Raw genomic sequence first — 13,041 nt, 5'->3', positions numbered from 1 at the left:
GGCGGTCCCCAGGTGTTAGTCTTTGTGTCGGGAAAACTTTGAGAGTGAGCGAGGGTGCTGGACAAAGAGCGGGCGGCGGAGGGCGTTTGCCAGCTAGCCCCGGCGTTCCGAGTTGTCCCCCGTCACCCCCCAGCTCAGTTCAGTCTCCGGTCGCTTTCCACGGCCCAAGCCCAGCCTTCCTAGGCCGGGAGTGGCAGGCTCCCGGAGTCCTCCCGGGCGGTTGGCTGGACGCTGGAGTTAGTGGGAGGAGGCCACCAGGCGAGGCGCGGAGCAAAGCTGTCAAACTGCGCTCGGGAACCGGTCGCGGGGCGGGAGGAAGGGAGAGGAGGAGAGGAGGAGGGAGGGGACCGGAGGGGAGGGGCAGGCAGGAGCGGAGAGAGCGAGCGGGCTCGCCGCGCCTGAGCAACCCCTGTCTGTCGCTGCCGCTGTCGCCTCGGCCGCCGGCGGCCCGGACTGCCCCCCCCCCCCCCCGGGAGAGCAGGGTGTGTGCGCCCCGCTGCGCGCGGAGCGCGGAGGCTCCTCCAGCCCCAGCTCGTCGCCCCGGCCCGCGCGCGGGTCCCGGAGGGCGCCGACCCCACCATGCAGCTGCAGTTCCGAAGCTGGATGCTGGCCGCGCTCACGCTGCTCGTGGTCTTCCTCATCTTCGCAGACATCTCGGAGATCGAAGAAGAAATCGGGTAAATAGCCTCCACGGGCCCGAGCCGCAAGCCCCGGCGGGATCTCTTCCTCCCCTGGGTTCCTCACTACCTCCCCAACCGCTTTGTGTGCGCCGCGCCCCCCTGTCGCTCCGCTGGAAGGGTAGTGCTAGCGGTTTGAGCTGGGGGGTGGCAGTGTCAGGGGCCCGGGACGCTTTGGGGAATGAATGACGGGGGCGCGGCTGCCGAGGGGTGTCCCCGGGCGGGGTGCACGGGCCAGCGGCAACCCCGCGGCACCGGGGAAAGCGGACTCGCCCACCCTGCTCCCTGTCCCCTGGTCTCTTCCCCCGGCATGTGCGCGCGCGGTGTCGCCGGGGTCGAGGGAGGGCGCCGGGGAGTGTCTCGGGCGGGTAGGAGGACTGAGAGTGGAGGGAGGTAGTAGTTTCTTTGTCTCCGGCTTGGCCGCTTTCTCGCCTTGGCAAAGTGGGCAGGGGGCGCGCGGGGGATCGCTGGGCTGGGGGAGGGGAATCCCCTGGCGGGAGCCGAGTAGAGGGGGCTCTCTGCACCAACTCCCGGGAAAGGGAACGTGCCTCGCCGCCGCCCGCCGGCCAGCGCAGGATCCGGGAGTGGGGGCCTGGCACCGCTCAAGGTGTGGCGCGCCGGGCTAGAGACCCCGGCTCTCCGCTGCCTTCGGATGCTCAGCCAACCCTGCGACGCCCCAGGCGACCCCTGGGTTGCTGTGCGCTCACAGCCGGCGCCCGAGAGCCGGAGACGTTGCCGGGAAGTCTCCAACGCGGGCTCCGGAGGCCCCCAGGAGCGCAATATCATAGCTTGTCGTCCCCCCCCCCCATCTCTTCAGAGGTGGGCGGGACCACAACCTTCAGCTGCTCCTGGTTTGGGACTTCTTGGAATGCGCTCTCTGTTGGAGCGGGATGACAAACCACCAGGGTGTCCTGTGGGCTGAGGCTTGCCCCCTAACCCTACAGACTTCTGAACGCGGAGTCCGACCCTTGTCCGGAGCCTCCAAATCATGGTGGACATGTCAGGAGGCAGCAGGTCTCTGTGGTGGCCTTCAGTTAAAGGGTGAGGTCCCAGAGAGCGCGTGTAGGGAGCTGGATCTGATCCTCGGAGGGATTCTTGAAGAGCCAAGCTCATGCGAGTGTCCCGTGCTGCGTGCGCCCCTCCTTTGTCCAACTTCATTATCCACGCGAACAGAGGATATGCCATGCTGTCAGGCCCCGATGAAACAGAGTCCAGAATTCAAGATGCTGAGGCCCTAGGGACCCCAACCTCCAGGCAGGTGCCTCTTCCTGCTCTTTGCTTTCTCTCTAATACTGTCCTTCTCTGTAACCCCAAAACAATTCCTTCTGTGGACTCCATTATACTTCAAGAGTCCCTCTCTGCGGTATTCTCATCCTTGGTTTCCCCAAGAACTCTGAAAACTTTCCCAAATGTTCAGTTTGATACACTCTTGCTGCCCAGCTCCTACCCAGAGACAGAAACAGGCTACTTTCTTATAGCTGTTCTTCTGCTTGTGGGGTCAGAGAAGTAGGGATCAGAACAGAAATGGGGGAAGTCACATTCCGGGAAGAGGGAATGTGGACCTTCTATGCTCCCAGGTTTCTGCCTGGCCCGGTTCACCCTGTGACTTGACAATGAGAGAAGGAAGGGCCCTCAGATGCCCACTTGTTCTGTGGTAAAAGCATGTGCTGCCGTTTCCATCAGCGGACATCGTAGCTCATCAATTTGCTGAACTTTTTACTATCTTCTGTGTGCCAGGGACTTTTAATTTTTAAAATGTAAAGAGAAGATCAGTTACAGATAGTGTCTACCTCTCCTGCCAAAGGCGTTTTGAAGCCTCCACTTTCCACAGTCAAATTCTTCCAGCAGATAGTCAGGAGTTTCCAGGGCTTTTGTGCTGGGCATCTCACATTTCAGCGGGGGATCTCTAAGCCTTTTTCTTTTGCCCCTTACCTGGACTGAGCCTGGGAAGAAAACATGCTGACATCTTCTGTGGCATCGTCTCTGTGGACTCTGGCCTTTGGGGCTCACCTTTAGCTTGTCAGTCATCACCACTTTCTCCTAGCTTGTTGTAGTCACCTTTGATGTATGTCATCCACACGATTGGTATCAGTAGCCCAGTTCTATTTGCAGTCAGCCCCATCTGTTTAATCTAGAAAGGAGGACACATTGCATTTGCCATGCATGGAGAAGAAAAGAACAATGTGGGGCGGAGAGGAGGAGAACCCCACCCCAGCCTATCTTCCTGCCAAGGAGTGAGGTTTTAACACAGCCACTGATCATTGGAGCCACCTCAACTGTACATAACAAGGGTTTGGTGTGAGTTAGTGCCCTGGCACAGAGTGTGGGGAGGGGTGTCAAGAGGACTCTGGTTCCCTTGCCCTGTGCTTTCCAGGCAGGCATGGGCTCCTACTCAGGACCTCAGTGCTCTTGCACCAGCCCTTACTACTGTGCCAGAAAATTCTGATTCTGAAAGGCAGTAGACAGTGGGATCCTGAGATCTACTGGTCAGGTAAGAAAGACAGAATTGCTTTGGGGATAGGTTTTACAAAGACTAAGGGACAGTGAAAAAAGCAAGCAAATCACACCACACCACACACACACACACACCATGCACACAGCCTACAGACCCATTCTTCCGAAGTTTTCAATTCAATTCTTCCTTAGAAAATGAGATTTTTTTACATCTTTGGCCTCAGTAGTCCTGACCTGCTCCAAGCATTATATCTCCTATGACCAGGGATAAAGCCTCAGAGAGATATCTCTTTCCCTGAGCAGTTCTCTTCAAAGTTCCGTTCTGGACATGGTTGCACTCATTCATCTGGGATTGCATGAGAAGGAAAAGGTAAAAAGGGAAATTCTCTGCCAGGCGCCCAGGGGTCCTGCCTGGGAGCCAAGGAGCACGTTCAAGCTTTGAGTAGGAGACTGAAAGAGGCTTTGGTGAAACACCACGCACCTACCCTGAGTACCTCCCAAGTTTCACAGTCGGTTGGCCCATGTTGTATCAGGTGTGTTCAACCTATAGATATTGTGACATGGATGGACTACCATCCACAAAGTTCACAATATGCTATCTAGTTACCAAAAATGGCAACAACAACAAAAAAATCACCTCATGGTATTTTGAATAAGTTTACAAGTTTGTGTTGGCTATATAGTGGGCACGGAGCCTGCAGGCTGCAGCATTGGCATACCTACTAGGTAAACTGAGTTATCGGGGTCATCACCTGGGCTTTGGTCTTGCGTGTAACCTTTCTGAAGGAGTGGGAATCATTGTTCTCACGCCAACAACATAGTCCTCACAACTGGCCCACAGAAGTCGTTCAGGAAGCACAAATTTTTCCAGTCTGGCACAGGCTAGGCACACAATATCCTTGGGCAAGATGCATCTCAGAGGTCCTCAGGCCATACTAGAATCAGCTCCCTGTGTCATGCTTGGGTTGATGTAATATCAAGTATCTAAGTCATATTCTGGTTACTTCCATGTAAGGCAGGTTTGTTTATACGGGTCATACCATTGCCATGCAATATCCTCATTACCAGATGAGCCCCTTATAATTACAAGAGAGTTATAGAACTGTGTTTAAAAGACAACCGAATAGCTGGTGGTCCTAACCAAACAATCCCCGCTGTGGCACGAGGGTAACGATGGTAATGATAATGATGGTCAGCATGAACTGAACGCTTGCTGTGAGCTTTTCAAAGTTATCCAAGACATCAACGTATTCTAACCTCGTGCTACGCTGATGGCAAGCAAACAGTGACACCAAGAACTACAGTTCATTGAGCTCTGTGTACTAAGCCCAGGCTCAGTACTTCAAAGCACCAGTTCACTAATGCGTCACCCCACCTGTCACCAGTGAGTCCTGGTGCTGCACCTAGTTTATCAGTAAGGGCACTGAAGCCGTGAGTTAATTTGCTCGTAAGAAACATTTAGTACTTGACCCTAGGTCTACATAGGTCAGAGGTCAGACAGACTGTGGACTAAATCTTCTGGAGGAGATGGCTCTCTCATTCTCTGGCAAACGAGACTCCTACGGCAGCCGAATGAGACTTCCCTGATAGCATCCAAATATCCAGAGCAGGGGTGACTGTGAAGATATTCACCATCTCTGGCACTGATTTGGTAGACCAGATATCTGGCTAGTCAGACTTGATGCCATCTAGTACATTATGCCAGGGTTCTAATACCCTATTAAGTGTCAAATGATGTCTGGGAAAGCAACAGAGGAGGAGGGGTTAGCCCTGCCCATCCCTGTGCCTGCATCCAAGAGCAGACAGTGACTCCTGCCATCCAGGGACGGCTTCCTAGAGGAGGGTGGATGTGGGAGAACATGGCCTCGGGCAGTTGCATCCTGCACTCTGTGAGAGGAGTTTGTGCTCGTTCAGGGTGGTCCTTTTTTGTTGGGGGAGGGTTTCATTTTTTTTTCCTCCTCCATCCCAGTATAGTTCACCCAAGCATAAACACAATTAAAAGATAAAAGAGAAGAGAAAGACAATCTGGTTTTAACTCCCTTGCTCCGAGTCCTTTATGCCAACTGTTCTAGAGTCAAATTTAAATTGTAAATAGATATCTGTCTTGGAAACCGATTCAATGCACCAGGCCTCTTTCCCCTTGTAGTACAGAGTTGCTAGGTTTTAAAATTGTTTAGATTTTACAAATTAGGAATGGTGAATGTGAATGTGAATGGTAGAAGTGAAAATTATAAATACTTGACAAAGAGAGGGATTCTAGAAAGGCATTCGCTTCTTTAAGCAAAGAATGCATGGCCATGGCCTCTCTTTCATCCTCCCATGGGCTCACAACTTTCTAGATTGTTCCATAATTGCCCATCTTTATACCTGTGTATATGCTAATCCTCCTTTCTGGGACTCCTGGTACACACTGACCTTTCTGGTCTTTCTTTCCCCATCCCAGATGTCTCTGTCTCTCTGTCTCTCTCTCTGTCTCTCTCTCTCCCTTAGTTGCTCATCCTGTGTGCACCTTGAGTATCCCATCATGCCAGCATCTTATGAAGACAGGGTTCACAATTATGTTTTATTTATCTCTTGTCCCCAGCTCCTTGCAAGAAGTATATGGTCCAGGAGTGCCCAACATTTTGACATTGCAAAATGACATTGCCATTTACAAGTTTACCCTCAAGAACCACTTAATCAAGTTACCAAAACAAATCATTTTTTTTAAAGTCATAGTGGTTTAAGTTAGTGTGCTAGTTTGTACTGAGCTTCATTCATAGCTATGCTGGGTTGCATGTGGTCTAGGAACCCAGGATGGCTATGCCTGGTAGAAATTTTTTCTGTTTTGTTTTTGAATGAATGAACTCATGTTTAGGGTTTAGCAGTCAGATCCTCATCTCTGGGTCTCAAAAGGTCCGCACTGTTCATCTAACAGTTAAACACCCTTAGTTGGTGAGAAAGCCATGGCATTTCTGCCATGCACAGCATGATGGCTCCAGCTTGGGAAGGACACTGAAAGGGACATCTCTGAGACGTTTCCCACACAGGAATGCAAGGTCCGGCCCATGTGTGCTATCTCCAAATGTTCTTTATGGGGCACTTGAAAGCAGTGGGTTTATTTTTAAAACACCATCAGACCCGGGGATCGTGATGACCAGTCAAGGCTGTAGCTGCTGCGTGGATCTAGATAAGCTCAGGAGGATCAGATCTCACAGCTGCCTGGAGCAAAACTGAGTTAGACAGGCAGATGGCAGGATAGCAGGAGCTCCACAGCCCAGTGAGCTGGTGACTGTCTCCTGCCCGTGTGTGTGTGTAGGGGTTGGGGGGTGTGATGGAGACAGGTCCCTCTCTAAAAGGTCTGCCAGGGTGACATCTCCAGTGGCTGCCTGCCTGCCAGTCTGGGTCTCGCTTGCTATCTCTGCAGTGCTAGTCTCATCCTTAAGTGTTGAGATTAGTCACTCTCCTAGGTGGCAGCTGGGCTGGTTTTAAATTCTCCCCCAGTTGCCCGCAATTCATCACCCAGCCAGGAGGCTGTCCAGTGTCCTGATGGGACCTGTTTGTCCCTGAATTTGCTCAGCTTCAGCTGTCACCTACTTCATGGTAGTCTGGAGAGAATGGCTTCAACGGAGGAGAGCTCGTCTGCACTCCACACAGGCAGCTGTGTTCCTCTGACACACTTGTGAGCACTTGGGGGAGCTGATTTGTTTCCCTGGAAAATCCTGCATCACGCCTTGCTTGCTGTGTGAGTTATAAATCTGCATTGCAAGAGGGAAGCTCTCCACTCTGTCAAGGGGATTTCCCAGCGCTTTCTTGCTATTGTCTGAGGAACCCAGTATTCTGCTCTGCTCTCCAGCCTCCCTCCAAGCTTCAAGGATGCAATTCCTGCTCCTTTAGCATCTTAACTTGTAGCTTGTAGATCCAGATGACCCATCTGACCAGTGGTCCCCAAATGAGGATGTGCAAAAAGGACAAAGGATGCAAAAGGGAAAAACAAAGAAGTAGACAGAACTAGGCAGATTCCAATTCTAGCCGTCATTGCCTCAAAGCTTTTGTATCCTCAGGCTCTGTCTCCTTTTCTTTTGGCTATTCAGATGACCATGCTTTTAAGAAAGTCTTGGTAGATGGCCCAATAATTCTCTTCTTTGGCCAAACAGGTTGATAACCCATGCCTGCCAACCCCAGGCTGGTTTGTTTTGGTTTTGTTATTTTTTTTTAATGTTACCAGCTTTTAAGATCTTATATTCTGGGATCTGGTTCCTGAAGGTTCATGATGGAGATTGTCTTCCTCCACACACTGGTTTTTTTTTTTTTTTTTTTTTTTTTGTTTTTTTTCCCTCCAGGGGGAAGGCACTAACAGACAATAACACCAAAGTCATTCTGTAGGTGTTAGACAACGAATAACTCCTCTAAGCCTCATAGCAATCTGATAAAATTGATGTCCTTATTATCCCTCTGTACAGACGGGGAAACTGAGGCACAAAGCCATCAAATATTTCATCCAGAGTCACATAGCTAGGAAAGTGCTGAAGCGAGATCTGAACCCACTCCAGAGGACAGGAACTATCCAAAAGTGATGCATTAAGTGTCATCCAGGAAGGTAATAGACATACTCTAATCCCCAAGGGAGCAGTATCTGAAACACCAGGTCTGAGAGAAAGAGACAGAGAGAGAGAGAGAGAGAGAGAGAGAGAAGACTGGTGGGGGAAAGGCCTTCAGAGAGAGTGTGCTGGAGTCCGAGGCGTAATGGGCCATGACAGCTGCAAAGGTCCAAACAAAAGGCGGGGGGGGGGGGACTAGCTTCAAAACACCGTTGCCTTTGCCTCCCCTCAAGCAACCTTCTGCCCCAAGCTGCTCTCTTCAGATTGGCACTAGAAAATGGTGTTTGCTAGGACAGGAGGGAGGAAGGGAAGGCGGGAGGGAGGCTGACTGACTGAGAGAAGAGGGAGCAATGATGTGATAAGGCCTGGAGGAGAGGAGCAGAAGGGCTCACATTGTCACCTGCCCACCTGCCGCAGGCCAGTGAAGCCTTGTAAGGAAAGAAGGAACGCTCCCTGGCAGAGAAAGGATGAGCTTCAGCAAGGAGATGCCTCACCTCAGGGTGTCTCATTTCCCAGAGCCCGACACCCTCTCTAAGAGCTCACTTCACAGCCTCACTTTGTACGTCAGTTGTGCTCCTTGCTCATCTGCAGATAAGTAATAAAGGGTCAGAGAGGTCCCAGGACTTCCTGTGACCGCACGGCAAGTGAAAGAGGAGCTTTGTTCATCTGGCCCTGGCCCTGGCCCTGACTCACTGCTCCTAGCTACTTTTTAGTACTGTGGGTTTTTTGTTGTTGGTGGTGGTGTTATTGTTTTATTTTTGTTTTCCAAGACAGGGTTTACCTGTGTAGCCTTGGCTGTCCAGGACTCACTTTGTAGTCCAGGCTGGCTTCGAACTCACAGAGATCTGCCTACCTCTGCATCCCCGAGTGCTGGGATTAAAGGCATGCGCCGCCATACCGGGCTGGTACTGAAGTTTTTTATACCGCCCGCCCTTCTCCCCTTGCACTGGCCTTCCTACACTCTGTTCCATTTTCTGTGCCACACTGCAGGTTTGTAAGAGGATACTGGAAACTTCTGAGTCTGCAGGAGAGACTCAGTGCTCTCCTAGCACTGGGGTGACATCATGGGGTCTGGCATTTCAGCAGATGCAAGGGCAGACACATCAGCACTAAGACCTGAGTGCTTACTGTTAGGTTACCTTATCTCTAGTTCCTAGGCTAAGAGTGCTGGCTTCACTCAGGGGAGCAATACCTAGGGTAACTCACACCTTCTGTCACTATATGTCCCAAGACAGCCTGAATAATAAATGCAAAGGCATATGGTGTCTGGAGAGAGTGAGCTTGAAGGGGCAGGTGACTTTGGCTTGCTATTTCTTCAGGTCACAAAGGGCCTCTAACTACATTTCTAGGAGTTGACTTCAAGCAGACTGAGCAAGGGGGTCCAAGCTAATGTCCTAATCAAAATGTTTCTATGAGAATGAGAAGAACTCCAGGGCTGGTGTCTTACAGGAGGCCTCCTCAAAAGAGCGTGGAGGACTGTGGAAACAGCCATGGCTTCCAGCTCTCTCCACAGCCCACCCATGCTGCCAACGGTGGCTCTGACCCCACAGAGTGAGGACGTAGGTCTTCGTACACATCTCTCCAGATGCCACCCACACCCTTACTTCTGCACTGCGTTCTCCCTGGAGCTGTGCTCATTGCCCATGACGCAGGACTTCAGGCTCCGCCTTTGTGCCAATGAGGAGCTACTATTGGGCAGTGAGAGTGCTACCCGCGGTAAAACCCTTATTACCTGTGTGTCCTCAAGCAAATGTCGCCACCTCTCAGAACCTCAGTTTCCTAAGCCACAGTCTTCTCGTGGTTGTAAAATAGGATATAAAATGCTGCAGCCGCTATAAAAAGCAACAGGACAATCCCTCCCAAAACCCTAACACAGATTCCATGCCATCCAATCTATCAATATCATTTATGGGTATACATTTTTTTTAAACGAAGGGGCTGCAGTGGCTCAGTGGTTGAGAGCACTGGCTGCTCTTTTGGAGGACCCAGATTTGAGTCTCAGCACCCACAATGCATCCCACAGCCCTCTTCAACTCCAGTTCTTTTGGCCTCTATGTGTAAACACATAGGTGGTACACAGACACCAATGCAAGCAAAACCCTCATACACATAAAAGAAAAATAAATATAATCACCAGAGAGTTTATAAAAATTGAAAGCAGAGACTCAAACAGATAGCTGTACAATAATACCATTGCTCACAGAAGCGTTCTTCACAACAGGCAAAGAGTAAGAGCATCCCAAATCCACTGACAGATAAATGGATGATCAAAACGTATCTCACGTACATAATGAAATACTATTCAACCTTAAAAATGTAGAAACTTCTGGCACGCGCTCTGTCCGACACAGATAAACTAATTGAAATAATGCAGTCACAAAGACTGCCAGTGCTTGACTGATCAAACAGGAGCTTCCCAGGCCAGCCAGAGGCCAGCCAGATTCCCTGTAGAATGGTGGTGGCCGCCTTCAGTGGAAAGAGGATAAGGAGTTACTATTTAATTAGTATAAATGGTCCATTTTGCAAGATGAAAAGAGTTCCATAGAGGGATAGAGGCGAAGATTGTGCAGCAATCAGCAATGTACTTAACACCACTGAATAGAACACTTAAACGAGTTTAAAATGGTAGATGTTATACGTGTTTTACCACAGTGCTTGAAAACACACACATACACAAATGAAACAATGCTTGGCGGGTGTTTGGGCATGTTGGTATATTTTAAGAGCGGCATCAGTGAGAGTGCTATTTCATTTAGAAAATAGTAAGATGCCAAGGGGGTGAGGCAATAATGAGAGAGAGAGGCAGAGATATGGAATTAGAAAATGCACTCCATTCCTTTAACATGAGTGTGTTTGATAGACTTGCTGGATGTGGCCTAAATCCTTAACACCTGGATTTAGGACCATGAGAAGTATAATCACATGCTTTTTCTGTGTGACCATTGTGTAAACACTTGCTGGCCTGCCTGCCTGTCTAAATTCAGTGGAGGGGTCCCTAGGGTCCCATAAACACTCAAGTTCATGGAAGGCACAGTTCAACGGTAGAGGAGGTAGGGAGGCCAAGGCTCCTCAGATCCCTCCTAACACCCTGTTCTGCTCTCCATTGCTCTTTTGCAGGTGGCTAGTCTTGAAGCTGTCTTTTTTTTTTTTTTTTTTTCTTGGCTCAAGAGTGAACGTCACAAGAGCCTCAAACCTCTGATTTTCTGACTTGGCAACCAAAAGATGAGGAAAACTGGGATTCTGTGCTCCCTTTCCTTTCATGTTCACACCACACAGTGCCTGCAAGAAAATGGAAATGTGAATTGATGCAGATTCTGGGAGGCATGAAGTCCATAAAGTGACTCTCAGACTTGAAAGAACATCAGAATTGCTTCGAAGGCTTATCCAAAATGGACCACTGAGCCCTGACCAAGAGATACTAGGGCCTGAGAATATGCATCATGGACAGGTTCCAAGAGATAGATCCTGTCAAATCTTGGCCCTCTATGGGGTAGGAATTGAGAGGCACTGGGCTAGGGCCTCTTTATTCAAAGTATAGTCCATGGAACAGCAACTCTAGGTGTCACCTGGAGGTCTGGTAGTCATGCTGAATCTCAGGCCTGATAAGTCTTTCTGAACCATACAGAACACCATACAGAAACATGGTTTTTGGCCCTAGGAGCAGTAGGCTATAGCATCTAGCCAGCAGATAGAAGGCTGCACCATGCAGGTTTGCAAGAACGGTTGCTAACATTCATACGACAACATCACTTAATGATGTAGTTTTGCAGACATATCCCTGAAGGATGCATGAGTGTAACAGCTTTTTCTGCCTTCTGAAGTGAGCCTGACCCTACTTATCACAGACACTTGGTCTGTGTATCTCCGTTGCCCATCACAGAGTTGCCCTAAAGTGATTCTCCAATGGATGTAAGGGGGGGGGGATAACTCATTACAGGCAAAAGTGGGGTGCCTATGTGTATTATGAAGAGCTCTTTATGTAGTTCACACATTTATTATAAAAACACTGCAAGAGGCACTGGAGTGATGCCTCAGTAGGCAAATTGCTTGAGGACCTGAGTTTGAATCCCCAAGGCCCACGTAAAGCCAAATGCAGTGGCTTATCACATTTCTTATCCCAGTGCTTCTGGGAGCAAGATGGGCTGCAGAGATTAGAGATTCCCCAGAAATTCTCAGTCCAGGGCTGTGCATTAGCAAAACACAAAAAGACCAGCTCAGATAAGGTGGTGAAGCCGCCGACATTATCTTCTGACCTCCATGGATGTGCTACATCAAACACGCATTCATGTGCGAGCACACAAACAGATACACACACAAACTCTGCAAGAGCAATGTGATGGAGAGGTGACCTAAACTGGCGTACAATAATTGCTTCATAAAGTCAGAAAAGGTACCTGAATTTTTTTCAGGATCTAGCTGGCTGTGTTCCTGGATCATAAGGTAAAGCCACAAGAAATTTTCACGGAAGGCTAACCTGACTTAGGGATCTAAAGAGGCTCCAGTGTGTCTAGACACAGCCTTGACCTAAGTCTTGTAGTACCCGATGGAAATTTCTGGAGAAGCTGGATAGCAAAGCACTCCTCAGCTTCACTGAGCCCTCTTGTGAGCCGGTTGGCTGTGATCATTCAAATGGCAAATGGCCTTGCCTCACAGTTGGCACGTACAATAATAGTTCCTCCAGAGGTCTGGGGTTCCTCAGCAGATTTGATGGCCTGCCTAGCCTGCAGTCTAATCCCAAATACCACTGTCAGGAATGGAGAGGGGTGGCCTCCAGGGGTAATGGAGGCTAAGTATAGGGGAGCGTTTTAAAACCCATCTGCTCTTCCTGATAAAGAGAGCCCCTGAGCAGGACAGCAGCCAAGAATTTAATTGTATTTATTCTTGCTATTATCTTCTATTTAGGGCAAGGGACATTGGTATTCTATTTATGGTAGTGATTTAAGATGTCTTTCGTGATAAATTCGTTTAAGTTTTTAAGTGAGTCAATTTAAAGACAAGTGTTGAGTCAATAAAGTTGAGTTAGCAAAATACATGAGAGTAGGCCCAGAAAACTTGAGGTATATATATGACATGCCGGTCTGATTTCTTCCTCATAGCACTGTCTACCCCAAAGGTAGCAAAGCCAAAACAACCTCCTGAAGAACTTCTACACAGAATGAGTTGATACTCCAGAAAGATCCCTTGTTACAGAAATGATACATTTACTGTACTTGAAAATTTGCCTAGTACCCAATGGAAAATTCTTCCAAGGAAACAATCATGCAGGTGATTTAAATAGTGGTGTGTGTGTGTGTGTGTGTGTGTGTGTGTGTGTGTGTGTGTGTGTGTGT

At 49.4% G+C, this 13,041-nt stretch overlaps 1 protein-coding gene across 2 annotated transcripts in view; it reads left to right on the top strand.

The window, feature by feature from the left end:
- The first annotated feature begins 579 nt into the window (after positions 1-579).
- St8sia2 (ST8 alpha-N-acetyl-neuraminide alpha-2,8-sialyltransferase 2) overlaps positions 580-13,041 on the top strand; it is a 66,913-nt gene continuing 54,451 nt past the window's right edge. For both annotated transcript variants that reach the window (XM_055623725.1, XM_055623724.1), the window contains exon 1: positions 580-677. In XM_055623725.1, the coding sequence (XP_055479700.1) occupies positions 580-677 (98 nt within the window). The remainder of the gene's footprint in view (positions 678-13,041) is intronic.

The sequence above is a fragment of the Psammomys obesus genome, unplaced genomic scaffold (assembly GCF_907164565.1).
Source record: "Psammomys obesus unplaced genomic scaffold, mPsaObe1.curated_primary_1811, whole genome shotgun sequence".
NCBI lineage: Eukaryota > Metazoa > Chordata > Mammalia > Rodentia > Muridae > Psammomys > Psammomys obesus.
This window is presented reverse-complemented; position numbering and strand designations above follow the sequence as displayed.